Raw genomic sequence first — 26,217 nt, forward strand, 5'->3', positions numbered from 1 at the left:
GCTTCAGGGCTTGTTCCTACAGTTGCAGAATATACATTCTTATATTAAAACAAAACAAAACAAATGTCTCTAGTTTCCAGACCTGATTTTGGATACAGCATTATCAACAGGAGCCCTGTAATGGACTGATGACCTGTACAGGGTGTACCCCACCTCTTTCCCTTTATAGTTTTCTTTTTTACAGTACTTGTCGTTCGACTAAGTACCTACAGCACTAATAGAGTTTTCTTCTGTTGCACATTGGATGTAATAAAACCAGGGCAGAGCATTTCATGCAAGCTATGGGGATGAAAGAGTGTTTCTGGTCTTATTATACAAGATATAATAATAATGATAACTTGCTAATGTTCAGTATCATTGTAATCTTGGAAGAAAGTCAGTGGGGGGTGGGGGGTTCTGACTTAATGCCTTTGTTAGTAAATTACATCAAACATGTATTTTGATCTTCTTTGATGTGACATTAGAAACGATGTTTGTTTCTTTATAAAAAAACATAAAGAGTTGTAAAGAAAGAAATACGAGATATCTTTCCCTACATATTTTAGTGATACTTGATAAAATAAAAACTTTTGAAGTGTCTCCGAGCTTTTGGAACCTGTATGTCATCACAGTTTTAATGGCCAAGGTAAGTAATGTATTTGATTGATTTAGAATTATGGTAATATGTCAGTCTTTCATTTTCTGAGCCAAGAACTGCATTAGTAAAATTAGGCTGAGACTCTCATCTGTTCTGAAAAAATTATCCTCAGTAATTCGTCTGAAAATAAGAGTGGTCAGATCAGTCAATAACTGATAAGAGGGGTACAAACAGAAAGTGCTAATAGCTTTTCATATGCAATTCAAATGCTTTAGTCCAGTTTAAATGCATTCAGTTAATATAAATTGATCACCAAAACACCAAATTATTGTGGACATATCCACAGAAATGTATTTTAAACATTTGGCAATTGTTATATTTTTTTACACGGCTTATAATTGTGCATTTAGAAATCTTTGGTTTGAATCATATCTGAGTTGCTATAGTGACATACTGCCTGTTAATTAAGACCGGTACCTATTTTTAAAAAATAAGGATGAAACCCCGGTGGCACAGTTTCATGCTGCCTCATAGCACAAAGATCCTGGGTGGAATTTTCTGTGTCATTTCACCACAATCCAGACGTGCACACTAAGCTAATTGCTGATTATGATCTGAGCATTGTGTGGACCTTCTCTATTCTTTAGACATTTCATTTAGTGTATACAAAAAAAGATATCAAAATAAAAGGTGTGTTTGGTATTTGACCTACAAAACAAAGTTAACCTTGTTTCTTTTGTATTTTTGGTCAAGTTGTAGCATTTGGTGCTCTCATTTCGTAAGCAGCCCAGAGGACTACAGGCTTGGAAACTTAGTCTAAAGACTCTACCTTTAGACAAGTGTGGAAGAAGAAATTAGTCACTCTTGATGTCTCATGCAAATATACTTTAGACAAAAACATGTTAAGCAGGGTGAAGTAAAGTAACTGAATTAATTTCTTAAGTTTGGTTGCTCTGCAGTTGATGGAGGAGGAACCAATTTGGAAGTCGCTATTTCTTTTACTCTTCATCACAAGACACAAATGCAACATAAATGTGAGGTTCAGTATGTTAAGTATAACTGCTGAAGCTATATAATATAAATGCCAGTTTTGGGGGTACTTCCTATTTTAATTTTCTTATTTGGCACATACATAATGGCACCTGTGAATTTCTCTTTAAATGCTGATGCTCTCTAAACTTTGCCTTTCTTATTGTCACTTTGGATTAAGACATGTAATACAATTCAGTGCACTAAAGCTTGTTCCATAATTCCAACTTACAATTGTACTTAGTTTGCTATGATTTTATATAGCCCTGCCTACATTAACACATTGATAAATTATTTATAGACCATTTCAATCTGTTTTACTCTGATACTAAATTACTCAAATGTTTGAAATAATAAACTTTTTCTACGACTGAAGTTTCACTCAACCCCAAGGAGTTGACTGGCTGGCCTGGAATCACTATTATCCAACACGATGCCAATGGGCATCATGTATAGGTAAAAAGACAATGGTTCTTACATTTTTAATAACATACACAGTTATTACTTATACATACCAGTATTATAACCCTCATATCCCTGTAACAGTCACACCCAGAGGCTGTGCAAAAGCAACAGCAATATATATATGGTGTTCCACATTTAGGTAATTTGTTTATTTTTTTCAGCTCATCTTAAATCTTCCTGCTGCAGCCAAGACATTTTTAAAAAAGGGGCATGTTTTACTTTGCAGGCAAACTGCTTCTGTTTTCATCTTCAATTTACATTGTGTAAGTTGGATAATGGAACAACCCGAGTTGTATTACATATTTTCATCTAAAGTGACAACAACAAAGGCATAGTTTACATGTTTAGACATCATCCCCATCTGAAGGATGAATTCACAGTATACATTTGTATTTGCACAAATAGGGCAATAAAAACACAAAAAATGTCCAGAACTGACATTTCTCATCATACAACCAGCCAGTCAAAATAAAACAACTGAAAATGTGGATCTGATAATGTGACAACACAGTTAAATGTATGAATTCTTACAAAATGAATTACAAAATTATATATAAATAAGAAATTTATTTGTTGTAAGAAACGGGAGTTAAAGATGTTATAAGCTAGTAACTCCATGATAGTTAAAGTGAAACTAAATACAAACTATAGCTTCATTGAGTTGGCCTGTACAGACATAATTTAATTATTATTGTGAACATTTAGAGTGGATCACTGCAGTTCTGGATCACTGTACCATATTATCAAATATTTCGAGGATTGCATTTTGGCATTTGCAAGTAAATATTGTTCATATAAGTATTTATCTCTTAACCATGGTTGACTACATCACTTTCAGTGTTAATGCTTTGAATGTTTCTGTGAGGTTTTAGAGACTGCAACAATAAAAAAGGAATTAGCAATGATACACTTATTATTACACCATTGATGTGAAGTCTATCAGTGAGGCTGCGTAGAAGATGATTATATTTTATGCATTTAGTCAGACACTTTGGTACAAATACATTTTTTTATTTCACATACATAGTTTTTTACTTTTACTTTTGTTTTCACAATCTAAATGATTCAACAACAAAATGAAGAACTACCACAACAAAGTCCAAAATTCCTACTGGGGAAAATGATGCAAATGTCTCTGTAGTAAAACTGACACATGTAGTTTGCCAACTAGCAAAGGTACAGTTAAAGGAATAAAAATAGACAAAATAAGACAGAAAAGTGGTTCATGTAGGTTGCTTGACCAATACTCAATGTTATGACAATCCAGCTGTTATCCTGAAAAGTTTTTGAAGACTGAATTTTGCAAAATTCTTAATACTTTCATGAATAAAATCATTTTCTTGTGCTTCTATTGATAAATGATATATATATTTATTAATATTTATTCAATTGGGGAGCAGAGGACAAATACTTAGCCATAGAAGCCCTTCTGGAATCAATGGAAACTTCAAAAGCCTGAAGAATGTACTTGTGGAACAGGGTTATAGCAATTTTAGCAAGTGTATCCCATGAATATTGCTATGAACTATTCTTTTGAACGATTATGTACATACATGTACATAATGAAGCATTACGTACACATATGAAAAATATAGAACATAGGAAATGATGTTTCATTGATTGGTGAATAAGCATGGCGCAAGACTAAACAAAGTAGGTTATAGCTTAGATACAAATTTGTAATGTACATTGTTCAACTGAGTCTGTAGATCCATCCCAAAACTGAATGATTCTGGGACATATAAATTTCAAAAAGTTGATAACTGACACTTATTTCATCCAGGTCTTCATGAGAGCAACTCATCTGAGAGGTTTTTCCAGCAGTGATAGTCATTCTAAAATCTTTTTCATTTGAGACACAGTATTCAAGAACTATATCAAGATCCACAGATTTAAGGTAATGCTCATCATTTTGTGATGCCCCAAGGTCTTTTCACTACCACTCTTCCTGTAGCAGTGAGAAGATTCAGTCATTCTGTTTTCAAAAAAATACACTGTACTTTGGGCTTTTCCACAATCCAGACTCTGAGTTCTATAAAAGAAGTCACATCATTTTCATGTTAAAACGACGAGGACCGGCTTGTCCCTCTGCTGAGTCAACATTAGTGCCGTTAGACTTTGATCGTGGCACATGTTCAACATCTATATTGTTTTTGTGTTTTCCTTTTCCCCTGCTCCAAACAAAAAGAAGCAGGAAACAAAACAAGACCACTCCCAGGAATGTGAAACAACCCATAGCTGTTGACACTAAAATAGTCTTAAGGTCAAAACCGAGGGTCACACCAGTCGTTCCATTGGCAGTGGCATTGCTGGGATCTGTGTAGTACTGGGTCCTGTTGGCATACAGTGATCCTAAACTTTTCACCGCCAATGATGTCTTCAAGGTGTCATTTCCAGCAGTGTTGGAGGCAAGGCAAAGGTACTCTCCACTGTCTTGGACTTCTGCTGCCTTGATTTCTAGTGTACCATTTTTATGGATGGTTACTCTACTATGGCTGTTTGTTAGCACTCGGCGATGTGGGGACAACCAAGACACAATTGGCCTTGGTGTCCCATCAGCACTGCAACGCAACATAGCCTGCTGACCCTCATCTACAGTAACTGTTTGTGTTTTATTTTCACGAATTTTCGGTTTGGTACATGTAACATAATAAGACAGGAGAGTCTCCTTAAACTCCTTAAAAGGGCGTCCACGAATGCCCTCAGGTGTGCTGCATTCTGGCTGTGAATCCCCAAAGAAGATGGAATGCCTCTTCTGCAGGATCCACATGAGGCGGCAATCACACACTAAGGGGTTGTTGTCAATGAGAAGAACCGCCAGAGCCTCAGGAGACTGAAAAACGCCCTTTTCCAATGTATCCAGTCGATTGTGTGAGATATTGAGAACTCTGAGACCCCGCAGACCTTGGAATGCATACTGTTCAATGGTGGTCAGCTGAGCTCCAACAATATGCAGCTCTCGCAGCCGAACCAGTTCCATCAGCATGCCCGCTTCAATGTGCCTGATGCGGTTGTAGGACAGATTGAGATGTGTCAGATAGGGAAGATGCTTCAGGGCTAGGTAAGGGAAGGTGGACAAGTTGGTGTTGGTTATAAACAGTGTTGTCAAGTTGAGGCCATGCAGGGTATTAGCTGGCACATGGTCTAGTGAAGGCCAGTTATCAATTTCTAAGTGCCGCAATCGGAATAGCTTTTTGAATGAGTATGGATGTAAAGTGCTAATGCTGAGGTATCGTAGATGCAGGCTGACCAGGTTGTGCAGATGAGAAAGAGCCTCAGTGGGTACAACTGTTAGGTTGCACCTTTCTAAGGTTAGTGTCTCCAGGCTTAAAAGTCCACTGAATGCACGGTGAGAGATGTAAACCAGGTCATTGTCACCCACTTCCAAAAACCTAAGATTGTGCAAGTCCTGGAACATATAATCCAGGAGAATGACAATCTTGTTGTCACTTATATCCAGTCGGGTAAGATTGGCTAAGCCTGTGAAGACACCCAGAGGAATAAGCTTGATTCGATTGCTTTTGAGGCTGAGCGAGTGCATGTTAAACAACCCATTGAATGCTCCAGGCTCAACATAGCTGATAATATTTCCACTGAGGTCAAGTTCCTCAAGCCCAGGGAAGGCAAAAAAGTCATCGGGGTTGATCATTGTCAGCTTGTTCTTACTTAAGTCCAGGATTCTTGTTTCAGTTGGGATGCCATCTGGGATGGTGGGCATGCGCTTACGGTGACAGACAACTGCCTTGCTTTGTGCTGAACACTCGCATCGCGAGGGACATCCCAGGGTAGAACCCACAAAAACCGCCACGAGGGCCAATCCCAGGAAAGGCTGCCAGCATGAGATGACCGTGTGCGGCATGACTTTGCTCATAAACTCGACCATTCTGTCACGGTTCTGCAAGACAAGAAAACAAAGGGAGAGAAAGCGATATATTAGCTGGTTCCTCATGATAGACTTCATTGTGTGCCTGAAGAATGAATAATGAATATTCACAAATAACATAGGAGAATTAACTATGGAGAAAACCACACAAGGTGAACATAAAAATATTTGATAAATGTAGCTCACCACATCGAAATATCAAGAATGCCTTCCTTAGCATTCTTGTGGATGCATACAGGGTGAACAATTGGGTGCTAGGCTTTGTTTTGACATCACCCACTGTTTCAATAGAAACAAAGAACTTCAGAAAAAGTTTCTTAAAAAGTTGAATGTTTTTATTGTAAATGATTTATCTATTTTTGACATGTGTATATATATATATATATATATATATATATATATATATATATATATATATATATATATATTTTTTTTTTTTTTTTTTTTAAGCACATTGTTATTCGGAAATAGTAGCATTCAGAAAAAGTATCCACCCTATCTCTAAAAGGACAGAAAGAAGAAAAAGAAAGAATAAAGAATAAAAGAAACCACTCGAAAATCATGAAGTTCATGGAGGTGTAACATGGAAAAATTGAGAAACTTACAAAACTGAAACACATGTAACATTCAAAGAACATTATGAATATCATTACAAGCATTTCCTCCAAAAGAGCAGAATTTACTAATTTGTCATGTTGAATATTTTTATATTTTTTGATTTAGAAATAAAACATGTTTAAAACATGGATACTCGAGAAAAAATAATACAAAACACAACTTGCACTATATCACTGGGTGGCTTTACATATTTCGGTTATTCATACATACAGCTGTACTTATATCATAAAGCACATACAGTAGATACATGAACTAATGCCGTGTTTGCAACAAACAGACTGGGTGACAGGTTGCAAGGATTGCAAACCATTCCTGCCTCATTTGGTGTGTCATGGGCTGTGCTAAATTTAAACGATGACAGGAATAATCTGAATTTCTCCTCAGGCTTATTCTAACAGATTATGGTGCAAAGATAATATGATGACATACTTATCTAAAGAGAAGCATTATATAAACCTAAGAAATCAACTAAGATAGCTGAAATATTTCTGCTGCTGTAATATAATATTTATATGACAGGACATTTCTATATGGAGGGGGCATATATGAAAAGTAAACTTTCATATTGATATTTTAATGTTCAGTTACTATTCAAGCAGTATAAAGATTTATTTTCAAGTCTAGTTTAATACAAACAGCCACGACACAGATAACTGCAGCCTTGAGAGGACTGCTGAGAAAAGTTGATTTAAGAACTTGGTGAAACAGTTCTACTCCGAGTCAGTCCCAAATGACCAAGATACTTTCCATTTTGCTAAGGGAGAGACACTCCAGAAACGTTAAAAACAATACGCTAGTTTCTGCTAATTTGTTCAGTAACTACCCAGAGTTCATGACAATCGGCCAGCGTCAGAACCTGGATCGACAGCTTCAGAATTGGCTCATTTCACCACAGCAGACCAGCACAGTGCCCACATTACTGTAAGTGCTGCACCTATCCATCCGCCAATCTCCTGCTCCACTCTTCCCCTCACTCATGAACAAATCCTCTGAGACCGTTAAAGTCCTCCACTTGGACCAGCAACTCACCCCTGGTCTGGAACGGACATGCCCCCCTTTCATAACTGAGAACCATGGCCTTATACTTGCAACAGTTTATTCTCATGCAGCAACTTCACACAGAAGTGCAAACTGCCCCAAAACTGCCTTGTTGGAGGTAACCAACAGTTAGCCATTGGGGGTCATATGATTGTTGGGGTTTTCTCTGCTTTCTCTGTATGTTTTTAACTGGAGTCCCCTGGGACCTCAAAACATTTTAAACAATCACTAATTAAAGCAGAAAGGCAAAACACTAATGTGACATCACTAGAAACAAATTGCATTTTTAATAATGGTTGTATGACTGGGGTATGACGAAAAATATACCCCAGTCAGTAGGATGAGTTTTAATATCAAATATATCGAGTTTATCTTTTTGAATTAAATTAGAAATAAATGGAAGATGTAAATTAAAAACATTAAATAAATAATGTAACTCATTTACATATTTCTTTCCTATATTTTTGCAATAAAACACTCATTATTTCAAGATGATTTTTAGAAAAATACAACACTACAAAATGGTATATGGGACACAAACCCCTGAAAGGGTTGCAGGTAAGGAAGCAGATGAAATAAACTGTCTTGATTATCACAAATAAAATTCAAGGATGCTCACAACTGGCTCTCCACATTAACTGAACATACAGGGCTTCTCCTAATACACACACACCTGTAACTTCTATGTTTTGTAGTTTTTTAAATTTACGCAGGATTGTCCTTTAATCCTAACTCTTAAAACCACTTAAAAATAGAGCACAATCAAAAGTAAATGAAGCCGATAATGATTTTAACATAGTAGTCAATCAATCACTTCTAGCTACAGTGGACAAAAATGACTCTCTGTACAGAACACTCTTGTTGTGCACAAATCTTTCCACATAATAGCTGGCTTATGTACTCTGGCTGTCCACATGAATTGCAGCACAATATGATTTGATGGTTTACTAAGAGGGTGTCTAATCAGGATAATGATTGGAATTCTTTGTAACAGTTCATAATCAGGATTTGAGTGAGCCTGTTATGTGACCTAGTCACCTGCACACTTCTGAATGAGAGTATTGTATTGTATTGTATTGTATCTTTATTTGTTTCAGACATATAAAACAAAAAACAATATATACACACTACATATATTTTCATTTACAGATACGAATATATATGTAGATATACACACACACACGTATGTGTTCAGATAAACAAAAAATATATAATGAAATAAAACAAAATCGTCTGACATAATGTAACAATGTTTGGTCTGAAAAGGAGTAGGAAGAAGTATGAACATACTTATTAATTCCTACCCCTGCTCAACATCTTATTGATCCCACATAATTCACCTAATTCCCATCATCACATACTCCACACGATACACGAGGAGAACCTATATAAACTTGGCTACCGTGACTGATATAATTTGGATATAATTTGATATTTTTATACATACAATGGGTGATCATCTTTATCGGTATCATATTCTTCCAAAATCAGTTTTCGAAGTTTTTTCATGAACTTACTAATTCCTGAGCATTGCTGTAGATCTATAGTAAAACTATTCCACAGTTTTACCCCATAAATAGTGACACAAAAGGTTTTAACCTTTGACCGTGCTTTAAGAATCCTTAGATTCAATTTCCCCCTCAATTCATAGTCTCCTTCTCTGTCATAGAACATCCTCTGTATATTTCCTGGTAACGTATTGTATCTGGCCTTGTACATAATTTTTGCAGTTTTATATTTTATAAGATCCATAAACTTCAGTATTTTTAATTTCAAAAACATGATGTTAGTATGGTCTCTAAATCCTGCTTTATTAATCATCCTGATTGCTTTTTTTTGAATTTTACATATTGGTTGAAGTGCAGTTTTATATGTGTTTCCCCAAATTTCCACACAGTATTCCAAATATGGCAATATAAGTGAACAATAAAGTACCCGGAGTGATTTGGAAGGCAAAAAATATTTAACTTTACTTAGTACGGAGATGCTTCTTGACAGTTTGGCTTGTATATGCTTTATGTGAGGTTTCCAGCAGATTTTGTTATCTATTATCACACCCAGAAATTTTGTATCCGAAACTTGCTCTATTTCAACATTGTTTACTAATAATTTTGCTCCTGCATCTTTTTTACAATTTCCGAATAACATAAATGTAGTTTTTTCCAAATTTAATGATAGCTTATTTCTATCAAACCATGTTTTCAGTTTAATCATTTCTTGTGTGACAATTTCCAAAAGCTGATGTAAGTTCTCTCCAGCACAAAAAATATTTGTATCATCTGCAAATAGAATAAACTGTAGTATATCTGATGTTCTGCATATATCATTGATATAGAGGATAAACAGCTTTGGTCCCAATACTGACCCCTGCGGAACTCCACAAACAATGTACCCTAGTACCTCAAGTGCCTAGTGCATCAAGTGCATCATCAGCGGCACCCACTCAAGTGTGTCCTGCATCGGAGCAAATGCCGCATAGAATTAGGCAGATGCCCCAGAGCAGCGTCCACAAATAACATTCCAGCTATCTGTTCATTCACAGTTATTTTTTGTGTGGAACTCACTTCTGAGTGCACTGTTTATTTTTCTTTTCCTTACAATTTCCTTTATAATTTAACTGCAAACAACATATATTTAGTGTGCTGTGTGTTCTGAGCTATGTTAGAGTGATTGTGTATTTAACAAGATACAAGATACAAAATTTTCACTCTCTCACATGACAAATTTGTTCAAAAATGGTCTTTCAATAAAACCAGATTTAAAAAACAAAACAAAACAACCCAACCTTGGATTTTCAAGCATTTTCATTTTATCTCAATATTCTGGAAGCTTCCTATGACATTCACCGACAGTCCAATGGCAGAAATCCTGCAATGCACTGTGAGATAAGTCTGTACGGGGAAGGCTTTTCTATAATGTGGCCCTTGACCCACATTAGTGCAGAGTGGGATCCTGAGAGGGGGATGATAACAGCTAATGGTGTCTGACTCAGCATAAATCCATGAACAGACATTTCGCAGGGGTGCTGAGGTCACATGAGCAATGCCATCAACCCAAGCATACATACACAAATGGCCCAATGTGAAGAGCAAACTTATAATACTTTTCTTGGCTATTAAATCATCATTTGCTCTTCCAGTATAACAAATACATGAGAAAACCTTTTTTTAGCCTATTTCTGGTAAGCTCACATCAGTGAATAATTTCCATATGAATCGCTAAAAACATATGGGGCACTTCCATCCCATGTTCCCTCTTTAATTTTCAACACAGCCTCAGGCAAACTTGTGAGGGGATGAGTAGAAATGATGCCCGACTTTATCAGAGTGGCAAACCACACAGTTACACTGTTAGTTAGAATTTTATTCTTTCTTCAAAGGCTTTCTGGTCAAAAGAAATCCGTTATATTTCCTCATCATCAGCTGCACTTGTGCACGATATATAAGCTATTAGTCTTGTCAGAATAATAGTGCAACTCAGAACTCTTGACATGATGTCCAGGTAAATGAATCCTACAAGAGGTTTTATCAAAACGAGATTTGAAGGTGAGAGTGTTGCAATTGCTCCCTGGGCAGCTGACTGATGGGTAACTGCAGAATTTCTGTTTATTTTTCTTTGGTATGGTCTCACTATAACTATTTTATTTTGCTTACCCTTTTTTTAGAGCACCTTAAAACTAACAAACAATTTCCAAACTCTAAGTGAAAAACGGGATGCTATTCAGAATTCCCATCCAGAATTCAGATTATTTTTAGGACAAGTATCAAAGTCGGTGTTTTCTTCCCTCAATTCTTCTCCCTATTGAGAAGATTGTAAAATTCCTGCCACAGACGGTAAACCAAAACCTAAAACTGAAGAATTGCAAGAAGTTTTGTTGTCGCCGGTATTGCATGGGTCCTTTAGGCTGGAGTTCACTAAGCTAATTTACAATTAGATGACTTGGAAATCTCTACATCTTTATCACATCTTTGTTTGGCTCTTTAGCACATGCTCTCAAATCTCAAAACGTCCCCTCTACACAGCAATAACTGCCACATTATCAAAGCCAAAAAATAAGGCAAAATAATAAGACAAAAAAAAATGACTGCTTTGACATTAGACATTAGTACAATTAGTAATAAATGACATGTGGCGAACATTAGTAAATCAGTTTGCGCTTTGTACATACTGGCAATGCAATTTTTATGCCAGAACTAAGTTTGTTCTGGTGCAATGTGCTAGTGAATATGGCCATAGTGAAAAATTTGGTTTTACTGGGTACAGTGAATTAGATGATAAAACTGTTCATTTACATGTAATTAAAGTCATTAAAGTCATATGATAGCAAATGCAACAAATCTATTTACCTTGAATCTGAGCTTGCTTATTTAGAACAAGCTGAAATTTGAGGAGGCAAAGTCTGTATTTATTCCTTTCTAAAAAAAACAAAAAAATAAATAAATTTTAGTTGTTTAGTTTTCAGTGTTCTATGTAAAAGACAATACTAATTGTTGTAGGCACGGTCGTTTAAGACGTAGTATCTCCGAACTATAGCCGAGTGTAGCAGACATAAACCTCAGATGGTCGATATGACACATGTCTGTCCTTCTGCACATTTGTCTGTCTTTTATTCCACAGAAACATGGTAGAAAGCAAACTAAGTCTAGGAATCATGGGTCAGTTTACACATAATTATCTCTCTCCGTGCTGAGAAAAGTGGACACTCACCATCTATCTTTGATTTCAAATTATTTACCAACTAATTATTCACAGAGCGCCAATAAGAAGCTGATATAATCATGGATAATTCACTCAACAGTACAGGATGCTGACTTATTAGAATATATGTGATCTTAGCAAAGGAAGAGAAAAAGATTTGCATGCTGTGATGTAAGAGAGTTTTAAGAAAGCATAGTTAAGCCTAATAATACTTCACTATTAAAATCATATGTTTCTGAAGTTATTTGAATGCAGGGTGCTAGGGCATAAAACTTGTCCAGGATTATATTAAGCTGTCTTTTCAAGTAAAACCATGCAAATCAATGTTGGTATAATGCATTTTTGTAGACTGTATGTCACTGGTTGACTTTGTAACCACTTGGTTTCCTAAGCCATAATCCAGCACAGTATTGGTTGTAAACATTTTGCTTTGGTATTTATTTAAGGGGTAAGTTTGCACACCCTGAATGGTCACAAGGCACTTCTTATTTTGCCTCAGAATTTTGAGGATTTAGATAACAACTTGGCCTCTGTGCAATCAACCAATGAAAAGCCACTTGTGAAATGTTCCTGCCTCTATCTCCTCAGGAAAGGTTTTCAGACTGTGTTTGATGTGGCCCCCAGGCACTGATCATTGCACATAATGTGACTCCTCTTCACACAAAAAACCTCTCTGCATTAATGGTGGATGGTTGGAGAAAGTTGCTTTCTTTACCCAGCAATTATTAACACTCCTTAAAAAGCATAATCAAAGTGTTAGATTTCAATTTTTTGAGTTGGAAGATGGCTCCAAAGAAAGAGCTACTCTGGAAGGCAGGAAATGGATGAAAATTAACTCTGGGAGCTTGAGTGAAGCTGCAGAGGAATGGGACTGTGTGCAGAGTAAAGCTGTAATAAAAGCAACATTATGTGTAATCATGCAGGGACAGTGTATGCTACATACTGGGTGCAGCGTGCAAGAAGCAAGCCTCAGATTAGCATCTGATATGGCTGCCCTCATGCCAAAGGGTCCAGTTCATTGCAGTGTAGTTGGTTATCATGTGAAAAGAATATGAACCAAGACTCTTTCAGAAAGTGACAAAACCATACTGTAGTATGTAGAGTTAAAAAACAAACTTACATACAAACACAATATTACAGCACTGGGCATATCTTAATTTAAGTATAAGATAGAAACCACGCCAGCACTTATCCTTCTTTTTTTTTTGCATTTACACTGGTCAGAGTTCCTGCAGCCCTGAAATGGTTAACTCTTGCTTTCTGAAAACAGAGGAATACAAAAGCAAAGTCTTTGATAGCTTAATTTCCCAGATAACTACAAAATAACAGCACAACCTCATAAGGGTCATTGTAAGGGAAAGTTATTAAATCATCATTTTATTTTAATGAGGCTTATATCTTATAATGATGCTACCCTGAAGGAAAGATGTTATTAACTTGCAGGTTAGTTCACAGTCAGAGTATGCAATTAACCCACCTTTTCAAAAGAGCATCGGCAAGCAATCAAATGGGATCATAATGAGAGGAAAGAGATTGCAATGCTCTTTGGCTTATTCATTATTGAGAGGGTCTTTGCAAAGGGCAGTGAGGCTTTAAGGTGAGCCTGCCAACATGCAAAATAACACTGTACTCCTTTAATAAACCAGTGTGTATCTGACTTCTGATGCTACAGAATGGCTCCACAGGATGTGACCTGGATACGATTAAACAAGTCTGCCTCCTTCAGTTTTGCCAAACACAAATAATTAAGGAAGGAAGGCAGCAATATTTCAAATAAAAGTAGGAGTAGGAAAAACAAGAATAATGTGAGCAGCGGCAGTCTTGTTGACTCCTAATGCATGCAGATGGCAGCGAAACAATCTAAAGACGTTGCTGGTAATTGTTCTATTTTCACAACAATTTTCATAAATTGTTTTCAGCATAGCTAACTGTACAATTCATTAACATATACACTGCAAGAGCAACATAATTATGGTCACGTGACAGAGGGCTTTGGGACCTAGAACCCTTAACAGTGAGGATCAACAGCCTTGGGGAAATAACAGGCTTCCATGCACAGATTACCCTTCTGCTTGGCTTGCAGAGCGAAGTCAAAGCTCAATTAATCCATGTTAATTAGAGATAAACTTGGTAGATTGAGCCAGTTGCTTTTTTTGGTGTCTGATAACCCTTAACTACACTGTAATCCCTAACAGTTGTCCTAGCTCATAACTAATAAGCTCATAACACTCAAATGTCGTTTTGTAGTTAAGCAAACTATAAAGTATTGAGCTCTGTTGGCTTTTATGCAGCTTTAATTGAATAGGGCTCAATATCTTTTAGCTAATTTGTTTGGAACGCTCAAAAAGTTTAAGAAGCATATATTAGTGACGTTCTGGTGGGTGGAGTCTTGTCGCTCCTTCAGGAAAGCTGAGTCAGCCATCTTGAATTTACCTTGATGCGGGGAAGATTTGGCCAGACGTGTGGATTAAGAGTCCCCAACTTCAACCCACCACGACCACCACCTTATTTCTTTTCATCAACTGCCATAAATTTGGTAAGTCTAACGTGTTTTTGTTTTGTTTAAATTTAATTTCAATAAACATTCTTTTTTTTATTTTTTACTGGAAATATATTCGTACTTTGTGCACAGTGAATGTTTGTTATAAATGAATTCGAATCCAAGTAATTGTAATTTTAGAAATTTTCGAATGTGACAAATACGTAATGTTATTTCAAATTAGAATGGTGTAACGTTTTGGCGGTTTTCCGTGGGGGACAACATTTCCCATAATGCATTGTATTCTTGCCCGGGAAGTTGACGGTGGCAGTTCTACCTCCATGCATTTGAACTTTCTACTAAAACTTTCCACTGTCCGTTTCTACCGGTTGTCGTATTCGCCGGTAATGCACGTGCGTATTGTGAGTATACTTATTTCAATAAGTGTCCGTGTTACACAGTCAGTAGTTTACGCTGTTGAGCTGTGTGTGTGTGTGTGTGTGTGCTAGCATGAAGCGAACAATAATAAACAACATGAGTGTGTTATCATGATGGTAATTAGACACATGTTTGTATTTTTTCGTAGTCTCAAATGTGTGGTTGTGAGATAATCTCGAAATCCTTTTAACAGTTTAGAGGGGTATTCCACTAAGCGAGCTCTACAAGTCAAGGCTTGCGGAAAAACGCATCGCCTGATTCAGCCTAACATTATACACTGGTCGAACTCGGTGCTACGAAAGAAGTTCAGCTAAATTGTTCGCGCTAATTCGACAAGGCTCAGCCAGCCAGACTGAGGCGCCTCCTTGACACCTTTAAGCCAGACCCTATCGATCTTTGATAGATAAATGAAATGAAATGAAAATAAAGAGCCGCGTTCTGCTCCCAGGCTAAGAAAAAATCATTGATGCAGACTGTGCGGATCACAAATACTCCCTAACCTGTAAGGCTGGGGTGTCCAAACTTTTTTCACTGAGGACCACTTACTAGAAATTGGGTAAATAACCTTAACTTTAGTGTATTAAAGATCACAAAATCACTTAAAAGTGGTCGAATATGTTATATTGTTGAATATAATTAAAGACAAAACTGCCTTCATCACAGCTTTCCATAAATGGATCTTTATTGATTCATTCAGAAAAAGCTTTGGTAGCTTATTTTCAGAACAGGAGCCTCAGATTTCTTCTTAGATAGAAGATTTACAGCACAGAGAAAAAACAATAAAAGGGAAAATAGGACGGGTAAATTTCAAGTTTGTTATTTAAGTTATTAAGCTTAGCAACACACCTATTAACATTAGTTTGAAACGGTTAACATTAACAGACTGAACTGGACTTAATAACAGGAGTGCATATAATCTTAGTAAATTATTGTGGTGAGTATCAGCTGCGCTGGGTATGTAAATCGGGCCATCCAGCTGCTGTGCTGATTCGACGTCACTCGTGCCAAAAATCTGGACAAATGTCACTTGATCAAGGAGCAGATCTGCATAAGATGAGATCAGCTGACTACGTGTGTGTGCTGTGCAAAAAATGTTTTTGAACATTAATAAGTCGTCTTTGTGCACATATTGTTTACAGATATGAGACTGCAAGGAGCGCTACAGAGAATCAACATTTCACCAGTTGTCAGTGGGTGAGTTATATAATTTGTGTCCTAATTTAAATAAAAAATAAATACAAAGAAACTAGAGAATTTTGCCCTGAATTATTCAAAATTTTTAGATTTTTTTGGGTTACCCTTCAAGATTGACAGGTTTAGCCCGTTACACAAAAAGTTTGGACACCCCTGATCTATAACAATGACAATCAGAACATGGCTATCCAACACTTTGTTTTTACTCTGCATTTGTGTAAATACTATTCTAATAGATATTGTATGTTCATCTAGGAACAAGCATGATGTAAATACAAGACGGGCCCTCGTCCTTCTTGCACTTCCTGTGTACCTGCGTGAAGATGCCTCCACGTTATTCAGGACTTGTGATGTAAGTGTACTGGCCTCAGCATCAACCCCTTTGCCTAGCTGTTCAGTCGAACATATGACATCGCTCAGAACTCAAGGAGAACCAGGGTGTATATCAGGAAGGAGGTTCAACACAGTCCTCATCTGACTTGTTTTCTCCCATATATCAACTATTGTTGAATAAGATTGCAAGAGGATTGTTACGCATAAACCAGAAAACATGAAAATAGTTGAAAGTTTTTATCCGCAGATTTTTTTTGTATAATAATCTATCTCCCTTTTTAAAATTCAAGTGTTCTATTTTTTTGGAGGTGCCATGTTGTGGTCAGAGAAATGTTTGATAAATAACAAAAACAAATATCTTGGCATATATTTATTATTGAAAACACTTATTTAAACATATGTTTTGAAACCAAACCCAAATTAAGATTATTGTAATGCATCATGATAATGCAATATCAAATTAAATCGTTGACATTATAATTAGGGGTGGGTTTTTATAATCGATTCATCGATTAAAATCGATTCTGGCTTGGATAACGTAAAATCCATCCATCCATCTTCATCCGCTTTATCCGGAGCCAGGTCGCGGGGGCAGCAGCCTAAGCAAACGTAAAATCGATTCATTAAAATCCTGAATCGATTTTTTAATATAAATTTATTTTGCCCGAAATGCCAGAATCTCAGGTGACATCTCACAAAATTTCAAGAACCACCAAACAGTTAAGACAGTAAATGAGAGCAGGTACACGGATTCTGCACATAGACGTAAACACACAGCGCGACCCGCGGATCAGAATCAGTTAGATGTCGCCTTTCTCACGGTCGGGGCTGAAAGCCGACAGCTCGCTGATTCTGATCTGTCGGCGGGTCCGCGCTTTGTGTTCACGCCCTTTATGCGCTGATTCTAAAGCTGTTAGTTTGATCTCTCTCCAACAATATTGACCATCTCTCTCTCTCTCTCTCTCTCTCTCTCTCTCTCTCTCTCTCTCTCTCTCTCTCTCTCTCTCTCTCTCTCTCTCTCTCTCTCTCTCTCTCTCTCTCTGTGTGTACTTCAAGAACAGTTTCCCTTTCTTCATTATTCGCTTGCTTGTTACGCACAAGTCTACTGTTGTTTACAGCGCTGTCGGCCGCTGTTTTTTTCCCTTTTACATTCTTCCGAAAAGAAAACCTAATTTCTGCTGTTCAATACTGAACAAATTTAAACTTTTTAAAATTATTCAAAATGCAAAACGCTTAGCCGTGTCTCTAATAAAACCGCTGTAACGTCAGAGGTAATGTTCATATGTTGATTAATGGTTTTCTTTCGTTTTTGATGTACTGCAGAATATTTTTATAAAATCCCAGGCCAGGAAAATCACCTTCATGTTTTTCTGTGTTTTATTCTCAGCTACTTTGACACAAAGGCATCTGCTGTGACGCTCACACCTTTGATAAAGTCTTGCATGTGTCAGCTTCCTTTTTATTGATACAAAAATATGTAAATGTACTGATCTGAATTATATTTCTGACTGTCAAAATTTCCCAGAATTAAATCGAATCGTGGATCGAAGCGATTCGGGACCTTGTGAATCGGAATTGAATCGATTCTAGAAATCAGTGACGATACCCAGCCCTAATTATAATCCTAAAAGAAACGTGTGACTTATGAAGATTCACACCTCTAATCAATAGCATGATATGTGTCCTTGTGGGGCTGAACTCGTTCTTGTATTATTTTTGTTTTGCAGTCAGCAGATGGTCCAGACCTCACTGACACTCCTGTGGCTCTGCTGACAGTTGTCACGGATGACACTACTGATTCGGCCCTCTTCAGTCCCGAAAGCATCTGCATCGTCGTTGAGGATGAAATACTTGTGAATGGTCCCACAAATCTGGCTGAGTCATTTCTCCTGCTCTTTGGGTACATCTATGCACTAGACCTACAATACCCAAAGAAACTTGAGCTTACATTCACATTTATCCAGAAGGTTGTGATGTGCCTTGAGGACAACAAACCACTGAAAGGGCGTCTACTGATGCTGAAGAATGATTTGTTCAATGAGTGAATCACTCACAATGGACTACTTGTTGAGCTGAGTATTGAGGAAGCTTTTTTGTTTGTTTGTTTTTCCTAATCATTTGCCTCTTCTACCTCACATTTAAGATGAATGACTGTTCAGTTCACTATTCATGTTTAATGTTCTGTTGCCTAATACGTAAATGCACTGCCTTGATGTTTGTTCCCTATAAGTACAGCAGTGGAAACCAGTACTGTTTTTTTTTTTTTTTTTAATGTATTTTTAAAAAAGAAAGTGAGCTGCAGCTGTCAAGGTACAGTAAGTGTTAAATGCCTCAATGTTCTAATAGCTGCAATTGCTGTTAATACTGAAAATGTTATTGAATTTTAGAATTGAGATGGAGACCCTTGGAGTCTTTTTCTCTTGTTTTATTTATGAAGCACTTTTTTATGAGTGAGCTCTGTTGTTTGTGCCTTTTTAAAAGCACATTGTGTTTAATAAAAAGTTGTTAAATTGTTAGTGTTGTTACTTTCATGTTTTCTAACACTTTTAGCTGATTATAATTTACTGGGCAAACAGTTTAGAATTATTTGTAAGTGTATTTCCCACAGTATTTTAAAAATATTGAAGATTAAGTGTTATTTCCCATATTATAAGTTAGAAAATATGAAAAAGTTTGAGTTTATTTCCCACATCGTATGAGTTGCAATATGTAAAATATTTTAAGTGTATTTCCCACCTTAATTAAGTTGAAAAATATTGAACATTTTGAGTTTATTACTCCCTAATTATAAGTTGAGGAATATCAACATTTATGAGTTAACATTGAGGTAATTTAAGGCAACTGCAACTATAATTTTTATTTTAGTTAAACTTAAAACTTTTAAAAACATCACTAAAAAATTGTTGTGTAATCTGTTACACAACAATTTTTGAGTTCTGTGAACTTATTAGGTTTTACAGTGTAGGGATAGAGTCAAAAAACACTGCATCAAACAGTCAGATCTTGGTTCATCCCACAGGAAAAGCCTCTCAGACATGAGCCTTAATCCCATGTATAATAACTATTACAATTCTAAACTTTGAAGACAAGCAGGAGGTTGTAAAAAAAAAAAAAAAAGGGGGGGGGGGGGGGGGGGGGGAGAGGGAACAAAACCTTCGTAATTAAATGGGAGGATAAAAATAAAACAGCCACAATATGAGAGGACTTAATAAGGTCTGGGGAATAGTACACTGTCATTTCATTACATTTGTGACAAGTGGGAAAAAAATCAACCAATTTCTCAGTTCATTAGAGAGACATGTGCTACGTATTAAGAGCTTTATTGCAGTATATTTTTCTCAGTAAAACTGATTCTCTTATCCAACATAAACATTACTGCACCGTTATATTGATGCTGAAGTGCCTTATATTTCCACTTTAGCAGGTCAGAATACTTCATCTCACATTACTAGGGGAAATGGCCTAAAGTAGCCTATATGTTCCAGAAATGCTGAAAAGAAAGACACTTATTTTCTTATCTAATGCAAATAATCAGAGTCATATATGAAGAGCTCAACAGCAGATCTTTTACCATCTTCAACTTAGCAACCACTTACACAGATACACTACTGTGCACACATTTCCTACGCCCTATGCATATCCTTTTTCAAAAACTCTTTATTTAATGTGTATTGTAGCTTACTAAGCTACATTAGCTAGACAGAGTGAAAAATCAATAAATGCATTAGACAACACATGTCCTGCAATATGAGCATTAGATGAGTTTTTACATGGATGCATGAAAGTATATTAATTACTCATTGTAATTAGAATCCAATAATAATCAAGACTCAAATAAAACACAGATGTGTAGCGTTACAATGTACAACTATCAAAAACCATGTTTTAGATTTGCCATTTTTCACTTCACATTTCAAGCAGTGTTACTACCATAAATCAGTGAAGCCTGGGGGGATTCTCTTTTTTCCACCTGCTACTCCCCCTTGAGAGATTAGCCCACAACAGTACCTCAGAAGCTGTGCGCTATGCCGGTTCTTGCTCAAAGGTGCAACCAGCAGAGTGTGCACTGCTTGCCAACAATAAGACTTGAACCTGCTGCAGGTGTTTACAACCTGCTCCCTAAATCATGTCACAGTATTTCTAGGAATAGTTAAAAAACAAAAAGGAGGGAGGGAAATAAAAAAGAGGCAACTTTAAACACTTTTTCTTAATCCTCTCTCCTTTAATAATTTCATCATAAACTTGCATAACCAGCAAAGACTGTCTCAAATTTTCATCATTCATCTCTTAAATTTTCACTGACCTGGACTCTTTTCTTGTGCAGCCTCAAGTCTAAAGAGCATTTTTAAAATGATAAGCAGAACCTTGAGTGAATTTCTACCTTCTCCGGCTTTGAACTAAAAAACCTTGTGAGATAATTTGTGTGAACTGATTAAAATGCATTTGCAGCCGCTGATAACACATTGTGTGGGCTCCTGAGAGCCCTTGTGCATTCTCTTCTTGGACCCCCACCCCTCTGTTCCTAGGCAGCCTACATCAGGTCTGAGTCAGGGGGTGTTTCATCTGTACAATGACTCAACAACAGAGGCAGTTAAAGACGGTACGCACACACCTCATCCTAGCCTATATTTAAATCAGTCTTCCCATAAATATACCATAAAGCTCATAAATACACAGTGTAGCAACAACATGCAACATGAACAATTAGCTATGATAAAGACATGCACTGCTTCCATAAATGCCTGTTGCAAAAATTTAGAAAACAACAAACAGGATGACTGCACCTGCCATAATGGAAGCGTGATGTTTCCTATTGCCAAAAGTGCATCATTTTAGACTGCATACTCTGCTGAGAGGATGCTTTTCAGTATTAAAATGAGACACTGTAAACATCTCATAGTCATACTGATAAAATGACAGTAATATTAATTAACAGCTTGATATTATTACATGTGGCCAAGCTTTGTAAATTTATCACAAGCGGCTACTGTTGTCATTTGTGTGTAATGTACCATTCAGCACATCCACAAGAGGCCATTGAACATGCTTTTTTTTCATATATATATATATATAGTAAAAGAGAGAAATTATTCATGATGTTAGCTAAAAGGAACACATGCAGCTCCAGCATACACATGCATCTCTGTGATGTCCCAACAGTCTTTCAGTATACTTAGCAGGAAATCTTATCTAAATAGCTGCAAGACATCTTTCTACCCCCCCCCCCCCCCCTTTAAAAAATCAAATTTAATATACAGCTTGATTGTTTTAAACCGTATTCTCTTATGCCACTGTTTTCTCTTCTCATTTCTTACTGTGTTTTCTCTTGTCTCCCAATCTCTCCATCCTTCCTCTTTGGTTTTTTGTCTCCTTGTTCAATCAAGAGATCTGGCCTCTGACCTTGCTGCTCAATGCCATTAAAATCCTTTCAGTAGTGCTGCTTGTAACACCTTGAGAAAGACTAGAAAGCCTTCTTCTGTCCTTGATATTTGCTTGTAGCCTTTTCTCTTTATAGTCTTTACAGTCTAGTGTGAGGTATACAGTGGGAGGGGAAATACAGATGCATTTAACTGTTTAGCTTTACACCGGTGTTTTAAACAGGGCTGTAAAGGCATATTGATTGACTTGAAAGGGCCTTTTGTGTTTTACCACTAAACCCAAGAAGGTTCTGAAATAAACAGCACACTAACAAATAAACAAAACAAGAAATGTGTGGATAACTTCAATTACATTTCATGGATGTTTATTTTTATTCACTACATCAATTTTTGTGTACTTTCTATAAACATCTTGTATATTTCCTCTCCGGTTCTCCCAAATGTAAATTTCATTATTGTTGTGGCTTGGAAATCAGTCCTGAGAGAAGTTTTACTTCCTCCAGGATATTCTTTTTTTCCCTTCATCTAAACTGAGGATCTCATAGTAAATACGTTTTATTTACTACAACATGTAGGCTATTGAGGCAAAAATCACACATTCCAACACACTAAAGGAACAATATTATATTCCAACACACTAAATGTGTTGGAATATAATATTGTTCAGGTGGGATAGAAGAGATAGAAGGTAAGTGCAGATATGAGTAATATATATAAGATGAAGTATCACATTGTCATTGTCACTGCATGTAGAAGAGTGTGCAACACTGTCACTAATACGAGTAAAAACTGAAGAATAACCAACACAACACAAAGCTTTGCCTCAATACCGCACTGCATGATTACTACCCAGGGGAATCCAGACAACAGTGCTAATCTGACTGAACAGCTGAACCCTGAGCAGGGGTTTTTACAAAGAAGTAATGGACCCCTCGGAGGACAAATCAAAGCCACAATTTAAGTGATTTGGCTGTTTCTATAGCTTGCTTGTTATCACTCATCCAATATGGTTTTCTGTTGTCCATGCAGGAAACACAAAACTTTACTAGTTATTGATCAGTCCATTGGATTCAGCTGATGAAAAAGCCGTAAAAGAGAATAAAAGGAATGGCAGGCAAAGAAGTCCAAAATTACACTCCAGTTGATTCTTGTCCAAAATATCTTCATCAATATTGCATTTATGGCCCGTGATGCTTTTTACCTTCTAATTCAGGGTGTGTTAAATGATGATGCACACACGCTGTATAATGTTACTCATTTGCTCACACTCATTAGAATTAATAATTACACTATCCATCAGTTTGTTCCTATCCATTTTCAGGATCCTTTCAGGACTGGAGCCTATCCCTGCTGTCAGAGAATTAAAGGTGGGATATGCCCAGGACATGTTTGTCACAGAGCTAACAGAGAAACAGAAAACTATCGACTCTAACATTCACACCTATAGGCTATAAGTACCAATCAGGAAAAGGACAAACATGTAAGTATTGGATACATTTCTTTCTATTGATGTAACAGATACGTCAATATTGCCAAAAATATCAGTACTGTACCAACCTCAAAAATCCAGTTAGGAGGCAGTTGCAACATTGCCAAAGATGTACATAATTATCAGATGTTCTACCGAGTAAAGCGTTTTTCTTTGCAGTAATCCTTACAGGAATGTCAAGAAAGAAAGAAAATAATACAAATATGACAACCAACTAAATGAGAATAAAATGGTTTTAAATCATTAAATTATTGTGTATGTTCTATACAACTGAGGTCTGGAAACAAACATTTCATAGGAGGCATCTGAAACAATATCTCTCCTTATGTAATCAGGAAAAAAACTATAATTAGAGTAGAATATATATGTGGAGGTGGGGGCTCTGTATCCGTCTCTGAGCTTGCTGGAAACATGGTCCGCCCTCTGGTGGGACAGAAATTAGGAACAACCATTTTCAGATTGGCTTTATTAAAGCCTCTTGCTATAATAAAGATCCTATCAGGATGAAGAGATTGTAGGTTGCTGATAAAAAAAAACTAGCTGGCTTCTTTATTCAGTCTTGGTATTGGTGCTTGGTAAAATGTACACAGCCAGAACAATGACTCCTGCGGCAGATAAAACCTCTGTGTTTTGCTGTGATGTACTCTTTGTTGCTGAGCGATCTGGCACTGGTGATGCAGATACTGGGCAGTGGTGGTTTATGGGGAGCCATCTTTAGCCTGGTTTGTATTCAAGCTCTTCACACCTGCTTCTGCTTTTTTTCTCTCCACTGCCTTTAAGGTCTGCAGCCTGCTATACTGATCCTTGGAGCGCCTGTCCTGTGCAGGATCTTCTTTAGGACATCCCCTTGTTGATAGTTTACAGCGAGATCTATCGCACAGCCAGAAGTGGCAATCTTTATTAGTTCCTCTCCACTGTAGGGTGGAGGGCTTGTGACAGAAAAGTAAGCTAAGAAAAGGAAAAAAAAAATCATGCTCTATACAATGATGACTGACACAGCTGTGATGTTGCCATGAGTATATGTTTTGCTCTCACCACCTTCAACAAGAAAATGTGTCCCCTGTCAGTGCTTAGTTCTATGAATAATTATCCTACCATGATACTTTTCAAACTCTGTGCCTTTGAATAATTCATAAGGAAAATCCCGGGTTCTCTCGCTGATGCTTTCACCAAACTCTCATTTGGAACAATTCGAGAAAGCAAGTGGTGGGAATAAAACGAAAAGAAAACACGCAAAAAATGGAGATCATTGAATTTCAGCATGAATCTGTCAGAACGTCTTGTCAAAGGCAATAGCCACAGGCTTCATTCAGTCAATGCAACATGCAAAAGTAGGATTGTGTTTGCATTGCCGGCGGGTGTTCAGGTAGTATTAGTATTTAGTATTTATTTATTTATTGTCATTGTCAAGAACAATGAAATTGCGTTTGGGGCTTCCATACAACCCAAAAAAAAAGAAGAAAATAATAAATACCCCTTAAAACCCAAGTGTACATATTTAACCCAGTGTGACTCCAATGCAATAAGACAATCCTTAGCAATAATGTTCGTAGAAATTCAGACAAAGACCTGAGAAACATGACAAAATACAACAATGCAACCCATTCAATATTATTGTACTGTGAGATATGATATCAGATATGATAGTTATCTATTTAAGAAAGAGGGGGGGGGGGGCAGGAGGGGGAAGAGAATAAAGATATGATGCACCAATGCAGACCAGTTCATTGCTATTAAGAAGTTGGATATGGTTATTGTCCGTGAGAGGGGGGCAGAGAGTTCAGGAGCCTCACAGCCTGTGGATACAGGCTGTTGGCCAGTCTGGATGTTCTGGCCTGTATAGACCTGTACCTTCTCCCTGAGGGCAGCAGATGGAAAAGGTGGCGCGCAGGGTGATGTTGGTCCCGCAGGATACTGTGCACCCTCCTCAGACAGCGAGTGGGGAAGATATTACTGATCTCTGGCAGACTTGTTCCAATAATTCTGCCAGCTTCTTTCACCACCCGCTGGAGTGCTTGCTGATCGGCCTTGGTGCAGCTGGGGAACCACACTAGAAATCCATACGTCAGAACGCTGCTGATGGCACAGTTGTAGAAGTTCAACATCAGAGATCTGGGAATGTGTGCGCTCCGCAGTCTCCTCAGGTAGTAGAGGCGCTGTTGGGCCTTCCGTACAACTGAGGTGATATGGTTGCCCCAGGACAGGTCCTCGGTCACAGTTACCCCCAAGAATTTAAAACTGCTCACCCTCTCCACCGCCTCACTGCCAATGAAGAGAGGCAGATGGTTGTTATGACCCCTCTTCCGGAAATCTACAATGATCTCCTTGGTCTTTTTGGTGTTTAAGACCAAGTTATTGTCGTGGCACCATGACTCTAGTTGTTGCACCTCTGTCCTATAGTTTGTCTCATCATTGTTGGATATAAGTCCGAGCACTGTAGTGTCATCTGCAAACTTAACAATGAGATTGGACGCGCAGGAGGAAATACAGTCATGGGTGAAGAGAGTGTATAGCAGAGGGCTCAGAACACACCCCTGAGGGGCACCGGTGTTGACCACAAGGGTGGAAGAGGTGTTCTTACCCACTCTGACACTCTGT

At 37.3% G+C, this 26,217-nt stretch overlaps 2 protein-coding genes across 6 annotated transcripts in view; one reads left to right on the top strand and one right to left on the bottom strand.

Annotated features, from left to right (window-relative positions):
* Positions 1–2,916: 2,916 nt before the first annotated feature.
* Positions 2,917–26,217, bottom strand: part of lingo2 (leucine rich repeat and Ig domain containing 2) — a 234,005-nt gene continuing 210,704 nt past the window's right edge. For 2 of the 4 annotated variants that reach the window (XM_085415472.1, XM_085415482.1), the window contains exon 2: positions 2,917–5,966. In XM_085415472.1, the coding sequence (XP_085271598.1) occupies positions 4,116–5,954 (1,839 nt within the window). In that variant the 5' untranslated portion in view covers positions 5,955–5,966 and the 3' untranslated portion in view covers positions 2,917–4,115. Of the gene's footprint in view, positions 5,967–22,067; positions 22,217–26,217 lie in introns of those variants that run through there. The other 2 variants (XM_085415463.1, XM_085415455.1) reach the window with 2 other exon arrangements.
* On the top strand, positions 14,537–19,090 carry LOC146676844 (uncharacterized). Of its 2 annotated transcripts, none has more exons than XM_085415424.1 (4): positions 14,537–14,844; positions 16,365–16,419; positions 16,675–16,771; positions 18,480–19,090. In XM_085415424.1, exons 2-4 carry the CDS (start codon positions 16,367–16,369, stop codon positions 18,795–18,797), a joined length of 468 nt encoding a protein of 155 aa, XP_085271550.1. In that variant the 5' UTR covers positions 14,537–14,844; positions 16,365–16,366; the 3' UTR covers positions 18,798–19,090. The 2 variants fall into 2 exon arrangements, with proteins under 2 accessions (XP_085271550.1, XP_085271557.1); XM_085415431.1 differs by lacking the exon at positions 14,537–14,844 and adding an exon at positions 14,952–15,209.

Source organism: Rhamphochromis longiceps, linkage group LG2 (genome assembly GCF_057381845.1).
Source record: "Rhamphochromis longiceps isolate RC_006_pf linkage group LG2, R_longiceps_female_GT1.1, whole genome shotgun sequence".
Taxonomy (NCBI): domain Eukaryota; kingdom Metazoa; phylum Chordata; class Actinopteri; order Cichliformes; family Cichlidae; genus Rhamphochromis; species Rhamphochromis longiceps.